Below are 15,560 nucleotides of genomic sequence, written 5' to 3' on the forward strand. Positions count from 1 at the left end.
TGGTGGTGTGACTGTATTGGCTGCAGCCCCCATATTGTCCTGCTGTGAAGTATCATGCTGACCAGGCAAGCGCTTCCTCTGAGTCATACTGAGAGGCCTTCGCAGCTTCTGACTCCTCTGTGGATGCCAAGGTTTGAAGGTTTCTTTTTCAAGCAGCACTTTGCCTTGGGGCTAAATTTTCAATAGCTGTGATATGACTGACAAATGTGCTGACATTTCTGGCTAACTCACTGGAAAAGAAGAAGAAGAGTAAGCGGCTTTAGCACTTTTTGCTATAGTAGATCAGGAGGTTTGATATCAGAACAGTCCAGTAGAATAAACCATTCATCTAAATGTAACAACATGCAACGAAACAGCTTAATAATAGCAAGAATTAACCTAAAACTACTTTCCCGCTTTCTTGTCTACTCATTTTCCCAACATCTAGAGGAGTGAAAAGGCATCTCAATCTTATGTCACATAGCGTAGACAGCTGATTATCTTGTCACAATGCAGGTCAGTCCAGCACTTTCGCTGGCATCTTATCTAAAGCACTCTAAGTCATAGTGACGGTAAGGCGAACAATCGTCTCATTGTGAACAAAGGAGATGATTGTTGATTTCAGGAGGAACAGAGTTGGATCAAATCCTATTTCCGTCATGAGAGAAAGAAGAAGTGGAGGTGGTTGAGGCATAAAAATACCTCTGTATTCACCTGGACAACAGACTGGAGAGGCAGCAGTGAAGCCGTCTATAAGAGGAGATTGGACTTCTTGAGGAAGCTTAGATCCTTCAAGGTTCTTGATAGTTCTTTGGACGACTATGGAACCTCTGGAGATGATTACGCAAAGTCAAGAAAGTTATGGACAACCTTTCCATGAGACTGTCTTGAGAAAACAGAGGCTTCAGTCAGAGGCTTCTTCAGATTCGCTGTATCACAGACTGCTACAACAGTCTTTCCTGCCAACAATCATCAACATCTTCAATAACTCTTTGAAGAATCTGAATTAAGGAGCCACAACAACATTTCATTTCCCTTTGGGATTAATAAAGTATTTTTGAATCAAATAAATATCAAACTGAACTCTACCTTTAAACAAGTTTTGTTGATTTTGCGTAATGAAACGAGTGAAGGTTGAGGATTTTCCTATCAAGTTGATCATTTGATGTTGCACAAAAAGAGCTCCTTTTTTTATTTTAATTCTGTGTAAGTTTGCAGCTAAGCTTACTGTGCGCTGCTATAATTTATTTTGCTTTTAAATGTTATTAAGAATAACTACATTCCCTCCTTAACTCACGTTGAAAGATCTCAAAGATCTTTGGAAATAAGGTAAGCACATTCGTCGCCTTGTAAAGACTGCAATATATCATCAGGATTAGATAATTGTTTAGTTTGAGAAGTATTCAGGTCTAATTTTCTTCTGAAGATCAAATGGAAAAAGGGGAGGAAATCAGGTCACACATCTATTCTCACTTTGTCTTTTGTAAGACGTGGGAAACTTGATGGTTTCTGTGATAGCAGGTTCGTTTCCTGTTTGAAATGACGCCACGTTGCAGCTTCTGCAGGCCAGGGCTGTAGGTGTGCGTCTCGGTAGAGTACCTCCACCTTAGGAAGTCAGCTTCGTCTGGTGCAAATATACTGAGCAAAATAAAGCACCTGATTATTAAACAGCTGATTTATCTACCTGGAAACGGCAGCAGCACAACTTAACTCGAAATTTTAACTTAAAGCTGAATAAAAACGATAAACTATGAGATCTAACACCTGTGGGTGGATTACTTCACTGAAAATGTAGATGAAAAGTCAGAATTAGCATAAAGCAAAAGGTACTGACACCCCTTGGACTCTCACCATAGCCATAAAATCTTCACTGAGATTTCATTTGATAAACCAACGAAATGAAAAGAAGGTTTTCAAAAGCTAATATATTCTAAAACCAGAAAGGTGTCGTGCATTAGCCCACCCTGAGTCATCAGACGTTTTATAGAGGCAGCATTCACTGCAAGCCTTTGGCGGGCATGTCTATTGCACATACAGAAACCAAAGTCTCACTCTTCTCTGCAGAATGCGTCAAGCTCAGGCAGAAAAGGTGGAGAGCTTTACCGACATTAACTGCTACATCCTGCTGCAAGCTAAAAGTGGTCTGGACTTTGAGCTATTTTAGCACATAAATATAGTGCGATCTTAAATATCCTGATGTAGCTCTGGCTGTGTGCTTTGAGTTGTTATCCTGTTGGAGGGCGAACCTCCACACCTCTGTTTAGTCTTTTGTTTTCCTCCGTGATTGACCAGCATATATATCCTCCATTAGCCCTTACCGGCTGCCCTGTCTATGGTGAACAAAGTGTTACATTTTCGGCTAGATTTTGGTCAGAACGCCTTCCAGTTTCCAGTTCTCCTCCATGTGGCTTACCCTGAAAATGGATTTCTTTCTTCTTGCCACTCTTTCATTAGGCCCGAGCAGCTAAGCGCTGCGAGAGCCTATTGAAACTGTACTGTTTATTATTTTTTTTATTTTCCCAAATGAATTGGCTTTTTGGGGGCTTTATCATATTCAAAAACTCACCAAACTTGGCGGGGGCATAAAGCCCGTGTAAAATTTACGTATTTTAAGGTTCCCTGAAAAATCGCTACAGAAACGGCTCAAGGGCGCCACCTAGCAAATTTCAAGGTTCCCGGAAAAATCGCTACAGAAACGGCTCAAGGGCGCCACCTAGCAAATTTCAAAAGACCCTTTCCTATTCACTTACTTTATCGTAGAGACTTCAAACTTGGTACACTTGTAGAGCTCCCCAAGACGCTCAGAATTTACAATTAATGTCATAGTGCAAGTATCACAGAATGTCGGCCATTTTGGATTGAAGTTCCGATTTTGACCCGATTTTGGCCGTTTACAGGGTTCGCATTTTTTCAAACTAGTCCTAGGGACTTCGATCGATCGGCTTCAAACTCGGTCAGATCGTTCATAAGGCATGGCCGATCCAAAGTTATCAAAGGTTTGCGTTTTCGACCTTCCTGAAGGGGGGTTACCTGGGGTCAAAGTTCATGGATTCGCCATGAAACACAAAACGGTTATAACTTTTACAAAAAAACTCACAGAGGCACCAAACTATCAGTGATTGATCATCATCGGGTCCCCTACAATACCCAATAGTCAAATGATGACATCACTTAGGCCACGCCCCCTGAGACCAGGAAGTGTCATGTTTTATTGTGAACGGTCGCTATCTTACCCCTTTGACCTAATCACCATGAAACTGTGTCCACAGACAGAAAACATGTTGGTGTGTCATGGATTCCAACACTGTTTGGTTTTGATGGAGCAGGTGGGCGTGGCGGCGTGGCGAACTGACCTGTAACGCCGTGTCCATACGTTTGGCTGCAGATTCCACAATTTGGAGCCCAGCTGCACCAAACTTGACATGACTGATCCTGGTGGGATGCCTGACGATCCTATATCGTCATAGTCTGACGTAATCTAAGCCCCGCCCCCTCAGAACAGGAAGTGCCTTTTTTTGACTTGTAAAGCTCCATCTCTGGCTCTCTTGAACTAATCAAGATGATTCTGTGTTGGATGAAAGATAACATGTTAGTGTCACTTGCTTTAAAGCGCCAACAGTCATCTGTAGAGGGCGTGGCCTTGACGGCGCGGCGAATCAGAGGGAACGCCGCTGCCATACGTTTGGCTCTAGATTCCACATCATTCAGCCCAGCTGCACCAAACTCACTAGGATGCATCCTTATTCATCCCCGAACAGGAATCCATAACAATCGGTGATGGGCGTGGCCTAATTTCTCTACAGCGCCCCCTACAATTTTTTAAGTAAGCAGCCCCAAGCCATTCTTTAACCTAGAATTATGAAACTTGGTACACATGTGTGAAATGTCAGGACCTACAAAAAAGTCTCTTGGAGCCATGGTGCAAACCCAACAGGAAGTCGGCCATTTTGGATAAAAATCCGCCATTTACTGTTTTTCATAGACGTCGGATCTGATCTATCTCCTCCTACAGCTTTCAAGATACAGACTTCAAACTCAGTCAGCAGAAAGTTGAGACATTAAAGGTCAGAAGTTATCACAGGAATTTTTGTGTGTCAAAGCATGTGGGCGTGGCTAAGTCCCAAACTTTGACTATTCTCCATTAATCATCAAAGTGACATAACATGCACATACAAGGTCACAGCTGCATCAGACTTTCTATGTCTCATTATAGACCAGTCCTCATCACAGTTAGGTGGTCAATTGATGACATCACCTTAGCCCCGCCCACTTCCGACAGGAAGTCACCTGTTTTTTCTACTGTATGTCTTACTTTTACTCTAATTCATATGGGTTTCATCCTTTGCAGACTGACATAAAATGACATGATAATGACCTGTCATGATGAACTCTACTGACTCGTGGGGGCGTGGCAAAATGGCCGTCCCTCGCCATATGCATATGATCGTCCCAAACTTTGACTATTCGCCATAAATCATGAAAGTGAGATAACATGCACATACGAGGTCACAGCTGCATCAGACTTTCTATGTCTCATTATAGACCAGACCTCATCACAGTTAGGTGGTCGATTGATGACATCACCTCAGCCCCGCCCACTTCCGACAGGAAGTCACCTGTTTTTTCTACTGTATGTCTGACTTTTACTCTCTAAGTCATATGTGTTTCATCCTGTGCAGACTGACATAAAATGAGATGATAATGACGTCTGTCATGATGAACTCTACTGACCCGTGGGGGCGTGGCAAAATGGCTGTCCCTCGCCATATGCATACGATCGTCTCTTATTCACAAACGCATCATCCGATTTACACCAGAATTTTCATCAGTGACACTTGTGAACCTCTAAGAAGCCCAATAGAGCTTTGGAGTTGACGTCACAGGATATGACGTTTTCGTCGCTCGGCGCCATGTCTGGGGTCCACAGACCAAAACAAACTATTCAGAACACCGGTGTTTTCATTGTATTACCAACCGCAGTAAAGTTGTTTTCAAGTTGGATACTGGATAAACCGAGCTCCACGGAGTAAGAGACGTTCAGCTCAAGGTTGATCCGATTTATGAACGCTAATTTCGGCCAGCTGTTCTTAAGTCTCTCCACAAGCGCTCGGAGTTTCACATTGCTGCTGTCAATTTCCGAACACTCCTGTGCATAAATGCTTTGTCTTGTGACCAACTGATACCAAAAAGTGGACATTCACACGAGGCACACCATCTTCTATTAAAATTTTAAGTCATATTCAATAATTTTAATATTAAATGTTTTCTTCAGTAGCTTCCAAATTGTGTCCCATTAACTCAACCTGCTTGAAATTGTTCTACTAGATTGTATAGATGAGGCACACTCACCTTTATTACATTCGAACACCTTTTATATATTTTTTAGCTATTTCTGCAGTCAAAATTTTTTATTTTTCTTAGCTTGTAGGTCATGTAACCTATTAACTCAAAATCTGTGTACAATTATTCTATTAAACTATAGATTAGGCATATTTTTATTCCATTTTGACCCCCTTTTTAACCAGAATTATATTTTTAAAAAAAAGAAAATTCATAAAATGTATTACCTCAGATGATCATCACTTGTTACCCGTAATGTTCAATTGCATAAAATTCTAGGCCAGGATTTATGTCATTACATGTTCACTTACCTGAAATATGTTAAATACAACAAATATTTATTAAAGTGTGGTCTATTTCATAAAATTTGTCACCTTTATTGTTTAATTACACATTAAATGTTTAAAGATGGGCTCTTTCATCTGGTTTGTGTCATGATGTGGCGGTGGACACAAATGCAGCAGGCAGTGGACTTACTTTATGTGGATGTAGAAACAAGGCTGATCTAACAATAAGAACTAAGGAACACAGAGCAAGAGAAACTAGAAGATCTAAAAGAAATAACCCAACTAGAATGACCCAGAAAGATACAGACTCAGACCTGGAACAATAACTGAACCTATGGTGATCAAATTAAGAAATAAACATTACTAGAAACCCTGCAGGGAGGCTGAAATAAGAAATAACTAGAAGGATAAAATAGAATAGTCATTAAAGAAGGCTTGACATGGACTCAGACAAACAAGGAAAAGCAATAATATTATTCTAACTACACTAAATACCATGAACCACTTAAGTGAATTGAAACACAAAGTTAATAAAATGAAAAGCAAAACAAACCCAAAAACCCAGTGTCTTGACAGATGTCTGATTATATAATTGTTTACTTTAATCACATAAAATATTTATTTAAAAATATAATCTCATTACATGTATGTTTATTACCTGAATATTTAAATATCAAATTGTTACTTAAAATGTGATTCTTTTCTTCACGTTTACATGCAACTTGAAGTGCTTGAATCAAACGATTCATGAATGTTTAATACATTAAATTATTAAATGAGAGAACAGCCACTTCCAACTGTATTTCAACACAAATGGTTCCTGTTCCTCTTCAGAGTCTGCAGCCTTGCTGAGCTCCTCTGCTGGGGTTCCTTCCTCCTCAGCCTCTCCAACTTGCTCCTCTTCTGTTGCCTCTGCTACTGTGTTTTCATTATTTACCTCTTCTGGGGTAAATAATGAAAACAGTCTCAGTAACCTGTTGATGGTTTTGCTGTATCGCCTCTTTAATTGACGCCCATGTCGGTCCGATGTTGTGGCGTTTACCTCAGTGACCCACATTCAGCACTGGACCCCAGTCAGGATTGAGCTCATCCATTTCATACGTCGGTTTGCCTTTAAGAGGACATATCAGAACACATCGCTATTAAAGCTGTAAATTTGATAACACTAGTAAAATAGTTTACTTCACAATAATGTAATAACCTCGATGTCCACTGACAAAACTCGGACTATGCTACATAAACAATATTAGCCCGAGCTAAACAACAGAAACTGAACGTAAGAACACTCGGACAAAATCATAGAACAACATTATGACACAAAACCAACAAAGCAAATTTAGACACTCACCAGAAAGGAAATGTCTGGAGGAAACTTGTAGGTATCTGGGGATTTTGGAGAACGTGATATCAAGACGTGTCACCGCTGATACCAGGACATTTGTCTTCTTTTCGTTAGCACCGATAGCTTAGCCTCCTCACGTTGTTTCCAAGCAGGATAATAGTGAAACCAAAGTCCGTCTTATATCCTTTTACCGTTTCAGTCGTGTGATCGGACATTACAGACAATAACGTAGCAAGTTCGTACCATAGCTAAATTATTTTAAGTAACTTGGATTGAAAAAATCTGCGAGACTGTTTTTTTTTATACTGCGAGACTGTTGTCTATGGACCCCTAAGATGGCGCTGATACCCCTCCGACTAGAGCAGTGACGTCACGCTCCAAAGCTCTATAGAGTTTAATTGCAATTTGACTCCACTGCGCCCCCTAGGTTAATCAAACAGCTGTATCTCCTTGCCACATGGCCCAATCTGCTCCAGATTTTGGGTGCATCGCCAGGGAACGCTGCCGAAGGCATAGAAGCGGATCGCCTGGTGGACGGCGCGCGAGTGTCGGCGGTGGCCGGCGGGAGGCGGTGCTGGAACATCCGCGGTGGCTATAGGCTTGAGCGGCGCTTGGCTGCGAGGGCCGCTTGAGGCTCCGCGGAGCTTTAATTTTCTTTATTTCTTCTTTCATTTTTCTTTTTTGTTGACCAGATTTATGGTTTGCATGAATAATTGTTCCACTTCTCTAATATGTGCTGCTTAATGTTGGTCTATTGCACAAAACCAAGATAAAACACAGGTTCAAAGCTCCAAACTCTTACTCGTGTCTCCTACAGTAAACATGTTGCTCTGCAAAACAACTCACCATTTAAATGATTTGTTCTACATAATTGATCTTATGGCAGACATGATTCCCGCTGCGCCTTAGCAATGTTTTATCCTCCTGATCGACTCATGGAAAAAAAAAAAATTACAAGTGCTTTCATTAATAGGCTATCTAGATTTAGTGGAAGATGACTTATGCTGTGACGTATATGATGACTGACGCAGATTAGCCTCGATATTCCTGTGTAAATGAAATAAACCTTTTCAGTAATGGTTTCTCCATAAAACAGGAGCGACTACCTGGAGCGATCTGCTCACCGAGCCGGGTTCGGGCTAATTCATCCATGTGGTCCGAGCACAGGGTCTGGAAATTAGGAGCTTTGGACAATTGGATCGTCACTAATATAAATCACCGGATGCACTGGCACACCCCGGCATCAAAGATGCGGTTGCATCATGCCGCCACCTCTCCAGAGGAGTCTGAGGTAAATATTCATTTGTGACAAGATGAGCATGGCAGCGGCCTGCTGATCCGTCTGTTCACATGATCTTTGCGCAGGAAGCAGCGGAGATCAGGTTGTGGCTGCAGACAGCTCTGGTACCTCTGGTAATAACTCAAGGCTGGAGCTCCACTCAAGATGACAGCATCGTGGGTGGCAGCATGTTGAGAGAAAAAAAGCGTCAATAGAGCGCTCTTATTTAAGGAAGCGTCTTGGTGAGCTGAGAGGAAAAAGAGCGTGCGTGAGATGAGGCACTTTAAAAAGACATGTGACATAATTTAAGGTAATAAACTATGTAAAAAAATAAATAAATAAAAAAGATGTGTTGCAGATTGGTCCAGCATTACTGGGTAAACAGTGACCCAAATTGTGCATGGTTTATTTGTCCTTTTCTTTCATTTTGTTCAAAATTGATGCAGCCATGCAATTCACTGAGGGCATCGGCCTCTATGAAGCCGGGAGTCCACAAAAATATAAATCTGCTTAAAAGCACCAGACTGTCTCCCACTAAGGTCCGTGAACCTGTGCCAGGCACTGGAAGATGAGCTTCTTTCATAGTTTTTCTGCTCTGAGCTCGTTGCAGAAAATATTTCCATGGCGTCTTTTTTTTTTTTTTTTTTTTTTTTTTGCTGCAGCATTCTCATGATGACAGGAAGTGATGCACTTCTTCATCTCTGCTTTTGGTTGCTCTTTTAATGCACCGCAAATTTAGTTCGCCTACGTCAGTGGTGCATGCCCACATGTCTTGTTTCGGCACCATTGTGAGTTGTTCTAACCTTTACTTTCCGTGTGTGCCGAGTCCTGTATTTGCTTCAGAATAAAAGTAATACGCATCATAATTTTGTTTGTATATAAAGTAAAAGAAAATTTTCATATGCTGATAAAACAAAAAGGACATGGGAAAGATGAGACTATTGTTCAATTTAATGCTCAGTATACTGATGACTATAAAGTATATGATACAATTTATCTACGCTGCAATCTAAGACATCTAATAAAACAAATGTAATAAAGCATTTCTTCTAAACTATGATGGAGGCATTAAATCCTAAAAGCAAATGCAATACAACTGAATATAAATGCTCAACTTATACACCGCAACTTTTATGTTAAGTCTTTCAACTCTTAAAAGATGCACACTTCATGCTTCTTTGGGTTTTCTCTACTGCTTGGTGACTCCGGAGCTCCCTCTGTAGGACAAAGCCTGGAAGCACCACTTTAAAATGAAGCAGGAAGCTTTTTGTCTCATTTTTGTTTTCAGAGCGTGCATGAGATGAGGCATGCATTTAAAGAAAGGCAGGTAAATGGTCTAGTTATTTGAATTTTGCCCTGACAACAAATTAATCTCATATTGAAGTATCATAACTTCAAATTGACGTTAGAAATCCAAACCTTTCGTGTGATTTTTTCTTTTTCAGATGAAAAGAAATCTCACTTTAAAAACCAATTACTTTTAACAAAATAACTATTTTTGTTAAAATCCCTTGCAGTTCTCATAGCATAGATGTGTTTAGCTTCCTTTTTAAATATATTTTTTCCTGCCTCCTTGGAGTTTTTTATATGACAGAGGTCTGGTTCCATAAGTGATTCTTTGAGATGGGAAAGACAAGAGCTCGTATAATTAAAATAACACAGATACATGGCAATTTTTATGAGACAGGGAATGACTTCAGGAAAACAGACACATTTGAGTTCCCTGGAAGCACTGCTATATTTGTGCACCGAGATGGTGGATAACCTTTATTATTAACAGTTTGGTTGTACAACATATTGCACCAGTAGCGGTTAAATAAATAATCCGAGTTGATGAGCTTAAAAGAAAAATACAGGAACAATCTTTTTTTCTCAGTAACAAAACTAAGTGGCCAGCAAAAGGAACACAAATACAGTTCTTAAACAATTAACAAGTGAGAACTCTGAGTAAGACAGCAACATAAACGGAAAAACAAGGAAAAGGAAAATTATTACAGAAATTGTGCCCTTGACCTGATAAATAAATACTTTTTGTTTGAATTAATTGAAGGATTAATTAAAGGGGGGAAAAGAATCAACACTTGCAGTACCTTGCAAAATAATTCACCACCCTCATCTTTGCCACATTTAGCTGTGAAACAACCACAAACTTTTAGGTATTTTCTTAGCATATTTCCAATATTTTTTGTCTTCACTGTGGTGCCACTAAAGAAATTTAGTGCAACCAATTTATTCATTCACAGTGTGTGATTTAATCTCTGAATAAATCCAGTTGCTCTGTCTGTCAGAGGTCAGAGATAAAGTTCCAAGGTTTAGTCCCTAAAATAACATCCTAAGCTTTGAACTTCTGAACATTTTTGTCAAAATGGCAAAACTATAAACCAAGACATGTTTTGTTTTTCCAGGAGACTGTTAAGCAGAAAAACAGCCAAGAATCCAGCAGTAACTCTGGAGGGGCTGCAGAGATCCACAACTCATGTGGAGGTATGGTTGTGCTTTTACAGTGAGACCAAACTTCTCTCTATTGCAAAACTGAACTGTTATTGAACAATATGCTCCATGTGAAAAACAACTAACAACCTACATCATTTTGACATTATCATCCCCACGGTGAAACACGGTGGTGGCATGGCCATGCTGTGGGGATGATTTTCTTCAGCAGGGACAAAAACACTGGCCTAAACTCACTGCAATCCTGAAAGAAAACAGTTTAGAGGCTGAAAAAGAGTTGAGACAAAGACAAAGGTCCAGCCAACTTCCAGCAATAATGAGAGTAAAGCATGTGCATGTGTTGCTACAGACTAGTCAAAGTCCAGACCTAAACTAATAAGATTTCAATACTCCTGTTCCCACATGCTCTTCATCCCATTCAACAGAACTTGAGATTTTTTTTTTTCTTGAAATAATAACATCTGTAGATGTCCAAAACTGGTACGCACATACTCCCAAAAGACTCAGCTGCAACAGCAGCAAAAGACGATTCTGCAAAGCGCTAAAATCTCAGCTAAATGCATTCAAGTTTATGGTTGCAACATTTCAAAACATGGACAAATGTGAGGGTGTGAATTTTGCAAGGCACCGGATGTGGATTGATGCATCGTAAGCAGAAGAACCTCATGCCAGAGTCCAGAGCAGAGAAACTACTGAAGCTCCTACGGAGGCCTAATGCGAACAGAAAAGGCAGTGTTTGAGCAGATATTTCAGAACCAGAACATCCAGCTGAACAGACAGGAGGCTTGGATATTGCATTTAATATTAAGAAACAAAAGAATCACTGTCAGTTTATAATGACTTTATATCACAAGAAGTTATAAGTCTACTCCCTTTTTATACAGATCTATACACATCAGGAAGATAAACAATGACACTATACATCAGGCGTTTTAATTGGACGATTACGGTAAGCATGGCCATAGAAGAAAATAAGTATCATCTGCATTTCTTTAAATTACAAATTACAAAAACCACTAAATTATCTTTTATTTTATTAATAAAATATTTGTATCTGATAGAACTTATTTAATAACCAGACATAAAAGTTAAAACTGATTAATATGTAATTAATATTTATCATCTTGAGAGAAAATGATTAATTTCTTTACATTGTTATTCAATCTTCTCTTATTTTCATCCCCTGCTTCATCTTTGTGTAACACAGGTGTTTAAGGTAGAATGGTGACAGAGAAGTTTGTTAAAGAAATGCTACCTTTAAGGGGGGTTTTTTCTGCTGTGTCAGAAATAATACGTAAAAATAAAATCAAAACCTCCCACACTGAGGCCTCTAACAACCAGCAACAATCCTGAAATGTCCGCTGAGCTGTAGTATCACGTGAAGGAGCAAGCTCAAGGACTTAGAAGCCCCACAGCTACAGGAAGTGACATCACCAGTGACCAAACCCAAGGTGCCGACTTGAACAGGACACTGATTGCAGAACATATCAGGAGATGCCCTGTAACCGAGGAAAAGTGTGAGTTCAGATACTGCAGATGGGAGAAGAAGAAGAAGAAGAAGAAGAAGAAGAAGAAGAAGAAGAAGAAGAAGAAGAAGAAGAAGAAGAAGAAGAAGAAGAAGAAGAAGAAGAACTAAACTAATAAGGTTTAGGTGAAGCAAGAAGAACTTACTGTGATGAACAGCCATGCTGTTCTCCTTCCAGCCGTTGCCCTGGTAAACCCTGCAGGTGTAGGTGTAGGGCTTCTCGTCTGCCAGCGGGGCCCAGGTCAGGCGGCACAGATTGGGGGCCACGAGGCTGACGTTGCTCCTCCTGCGGTCCTCTGTGGACACGTAGATGACGGCGTTGGGGTAGGTGGAGCCCACCAGCCGGCTGTCCTGGCGATACTCGCAGTAAGGCCCGGGAACCATGTCGCTGGCCAGGAACTCGCAGTCGACCCTGACGTTTCTCTCCAGGTACGTCAAACACGTAAACATCTGGGGCCCGCGCGGCGTGAACAGATATGTGTACACGGAGCTCACTGAAAGAGATGCGAGCGAGATCACATATTTTTTAAATCTAAAAAAGTGGGTTTTTCTCTCCTTAAAATCTCCAAACAGCACTTTTTTTTTTTGTCTGCAACACAACCAAAGTTTGAGCAACAAAATCTTTGTTTTGCTTTAGGCAGGAACATGTCTACACACAGACACACAGACACACAGACACACACACACACACACACACACACACACACACACACACACGCACACACACACACACACACACACGCACACACACATATAACAAAGACAAAAATAAAAATAAATAAAAAATAAAAATTAAAGCACATTATCAAGCCCACTTTTATATACAACATCTTATGATTTCCTGCCTCTCTCATACTCATCTACCTACAAACACTTAAATCTCCAGACACGAGATAAACTTACATTATTTCCACATCGTAAGGCACTTAAATCTCACATTCTCAACCTTAAATGTTCACTTATTTATACATTTTTAATATCACCAATAGCATTTTTGGTCTTCGAGACCCCCATCCTATACAACATTATTTCCCAATAAGCTCCTTTTTGAACAGTTTTTAAAGGTGGTTTACATGTGTACATTTTTTGAACTCATCATTCAATCTATTTTATAAATCTATATATGTTCAGTTCAGGTTAATGTTATTCAAAGAGCCACTCTGGTTCAGTTTTTGCCACAAAAGTGAGGTAGAATAAACTAAACACAGCAGAGTAAAGCAGGTAGAGTAAAGAGCAATGCTGTATTTTTTTAGCTCCATCTCTCTAGTAGCTCTGGCCACGTTCACAGTTCTTGCTGAAGAAAATTATTCCCACAGCACCATGCTGCCACTACCACACCGTGGTTATGATGTGTTTCTTTGTCATCATGATTCTTTGACCTATTCTGTAGATTAAACACACACTTTATTTATACTAAGTGTCTTCTTAAGGATACTTTTTCACAAATCTAAGAGAAATGAACCCAAATGCACAAAGAACACCAAAACAAAGATACTAAGCTTTTCTAACAAAAGTGAACGCTGAGAAACAAACTGAACAAGGCAAGACCTACAAAAGAAGGAAATTATTAAAACATAAACACAAATAAAAACCTAAACTAGGATTGTGACAGAGGAATGATATTATGAGATAAAATGGGGCATTCAGGAGAAACAACTGGGATTATCATCATTATTACTAATAATTATTATATGCTTCCATGTTAAACAAAGCGCTGCAGCTGAATGTTTTTGCTGAGTAAGGCTTGATGCTTGATATGAGGATTACATAACCTCATTTTTTAAAAAAAAGCTGTTGAAATATTGGTTTTGTTCTTTCAAAGAATTTCAGATTTTATGCTGATTTGTGACAAATACAGCTATAAAATACATGTTTTCAATTATTTATTTTACTTTTTACAGATTTTGTTAGATTGATGAGGTAAAACACAGAGGCCTGCAAACCCATCAACCTTTGGAAATATATAAGCTAAGTTAAAAGAAAAAGAAAAAGAAAATGACATACTGTGAGTTTGATGAGTAGTCATTATTTTGCCAAAGAGGAGGCAAACCGTGACCAGCAGATGCAGCTCCATGGCGACGGGTTTCTGTCCGATCAGACCTTCACACCACAGTCCTGCCTGGCAAAGTTTAACACGGGACATAGCATGGGAAAGTTACCACGCAATGCAATGCAGTATGTGATTATGAGAAAATAACAGACTAGCGACACTAAAAGCAAACATGCAAACCTACATACTGTCACACCGAAACCCCAAAATAAGGGCCTGGCAGTGCCGCTCTACCTGCAGCCTAAATGCAGGCAGGACTACGCCTATGCGGTCTCGTTGCACTGCAGCAAACTGCACAGCTCCCCCTCCATGCGCAGTTTGTCCTCTGCAGGTGAAACACCCCGGCAGCCATGCAACTCGCCTTCATCGCATGCAAAGCCGCCGTGACATGACACGTTTCCTAAAATCTGAGTCTGACTGATTTTGTCCAGAAGCAGAGTCGCCGCTCTTACCTGATGTTTGGTCCCCGAGTGGCATATGGGGCTTTGCTGCGCCGATGCGCCGCTGTGCGCTGCAGCATCAGCATCAGCAGGATCCACTGACTGACTGACTGACTGACTGACTGGGGATGTGGCCCTGAGCAGCGAGCCTGCGCTTAAACACACAGGCACACTGCAGCCAGGGATAAAATGTAGTCATTTCATACATTTACTTAAGCTTGTTTTCTAAATCACACGGGTTTTTTTTAATGTGAGTTTGTTTGATTGGTGCGAATCAAAACTCTTAATATAACAAGTGACATTTATAAACATTCGAGTCGTTAAAACCGGTCAGTTTAGTAAATCTTCTGCTAAATGCTACTTTCATAAGTTCGGAAGAAGTCCATTTATTTATTAGGGAAGGTGGAGATGCTCAAATCCCATCAGTGCCTAGAACAAGAGCTCCCCCTGCAGGACAACAACAGGACGAACCACCACCAACAACAAAAGTTCAACTTGGGTGACATCTGGTGCTAAAGTAAAGTAAGAGAAAAGTGTGTCTGTTCTTTATGATCACCTATATGGATTAAGATGGCTTCCTATAGCACCAAAACGTCATCTTGAATCAAAGACTATATGTGTTTATTCTAAATACATTATAGTCCATCTTTCATAAATCATAAACATATTTCTTGAGAGTTATAAATGAAGGCAACTGCACTTCTCTGGTCTTTATTTTTATAACATAATTATCCTGTCCTAAATGACTGAAAATCCACAGCAAGATAAGTAGAATTATGTAAAATGTTACAAAATAAAAGTACTTATTGTAAATGTGTTAAAGTGAGGATACTGTAAGTCCTCTTAATTGGTTCTGGACAGCCTTGT

The 15,560-nt window shown here is 40.1% G+C and overlaps 1 protein-coding gene and 1 long non-coding RNA gene across 2 annotated transcripts; both read right to left on the minus strand.

Annotated features, from left to right (window-relative positions):
* Nucleotides 1–6,185: 6,185 nt before the first annotated feature.
* Nucleotides 6,186–8,183, minus strand: LOC148155428 (uncharacterized). Its single transcript, XR_015765309.1, has 2 exons — nucleotides 6,955–8,183; nucleotides 6,186–6,717 (listed from the first exon to the last, which is right to left on the minus strand). It is a non-coding gene; the product is annotated as an uncharacterized LOC148155428 (long non-coding RNA).
* Nucleotides 8,184–9,946: 1,763 nt separating this feature from the next.
* Nucleotides 9,947–14,570, minus strand: LOC106915731 (uncharacterized). Its single transcript, XM_088012572.1, has 3 exons — nucleotides 14,208–14,570; nucleotides 12,350–12,697; nucleotides 9,947–12,177 (listed from the first exon to the last, which is right to left on the minus strand). The coding sequence occupies exons 1-3, from the start codon at nucleotides 14,344–14,346 to the stop codon at nucleotides 12,071–12,073; spliced, it is 594 nt and encodes a 197-aa protein (XP_087868698.1). The 5' UTR covers nucleotides 14,347–14,570; the 3' UTR covers nucleotides 9,947–12,070.
* Nucleotides 14,571–15,560: the final 990 nt, after the last annotated feature.

Source organism: Poecilia mexicana, unplaced genomic scaffold, assembly GCF_051168715.1.
Source record: "Poecilia mexicana isolate PSO_F unplaced genomic scaffold, ASM5116871v1 scaffold_14, whole genome shotgun sequence".
In the NCBI taxonomy this organism is placed as follows: domain Eukaryota; kingdom Metazoa; phylum Chordata; class Actinopteri; order Cyprinodontiformes; family Poeciliidae; genus Poecilia; species Poecilia mexicana.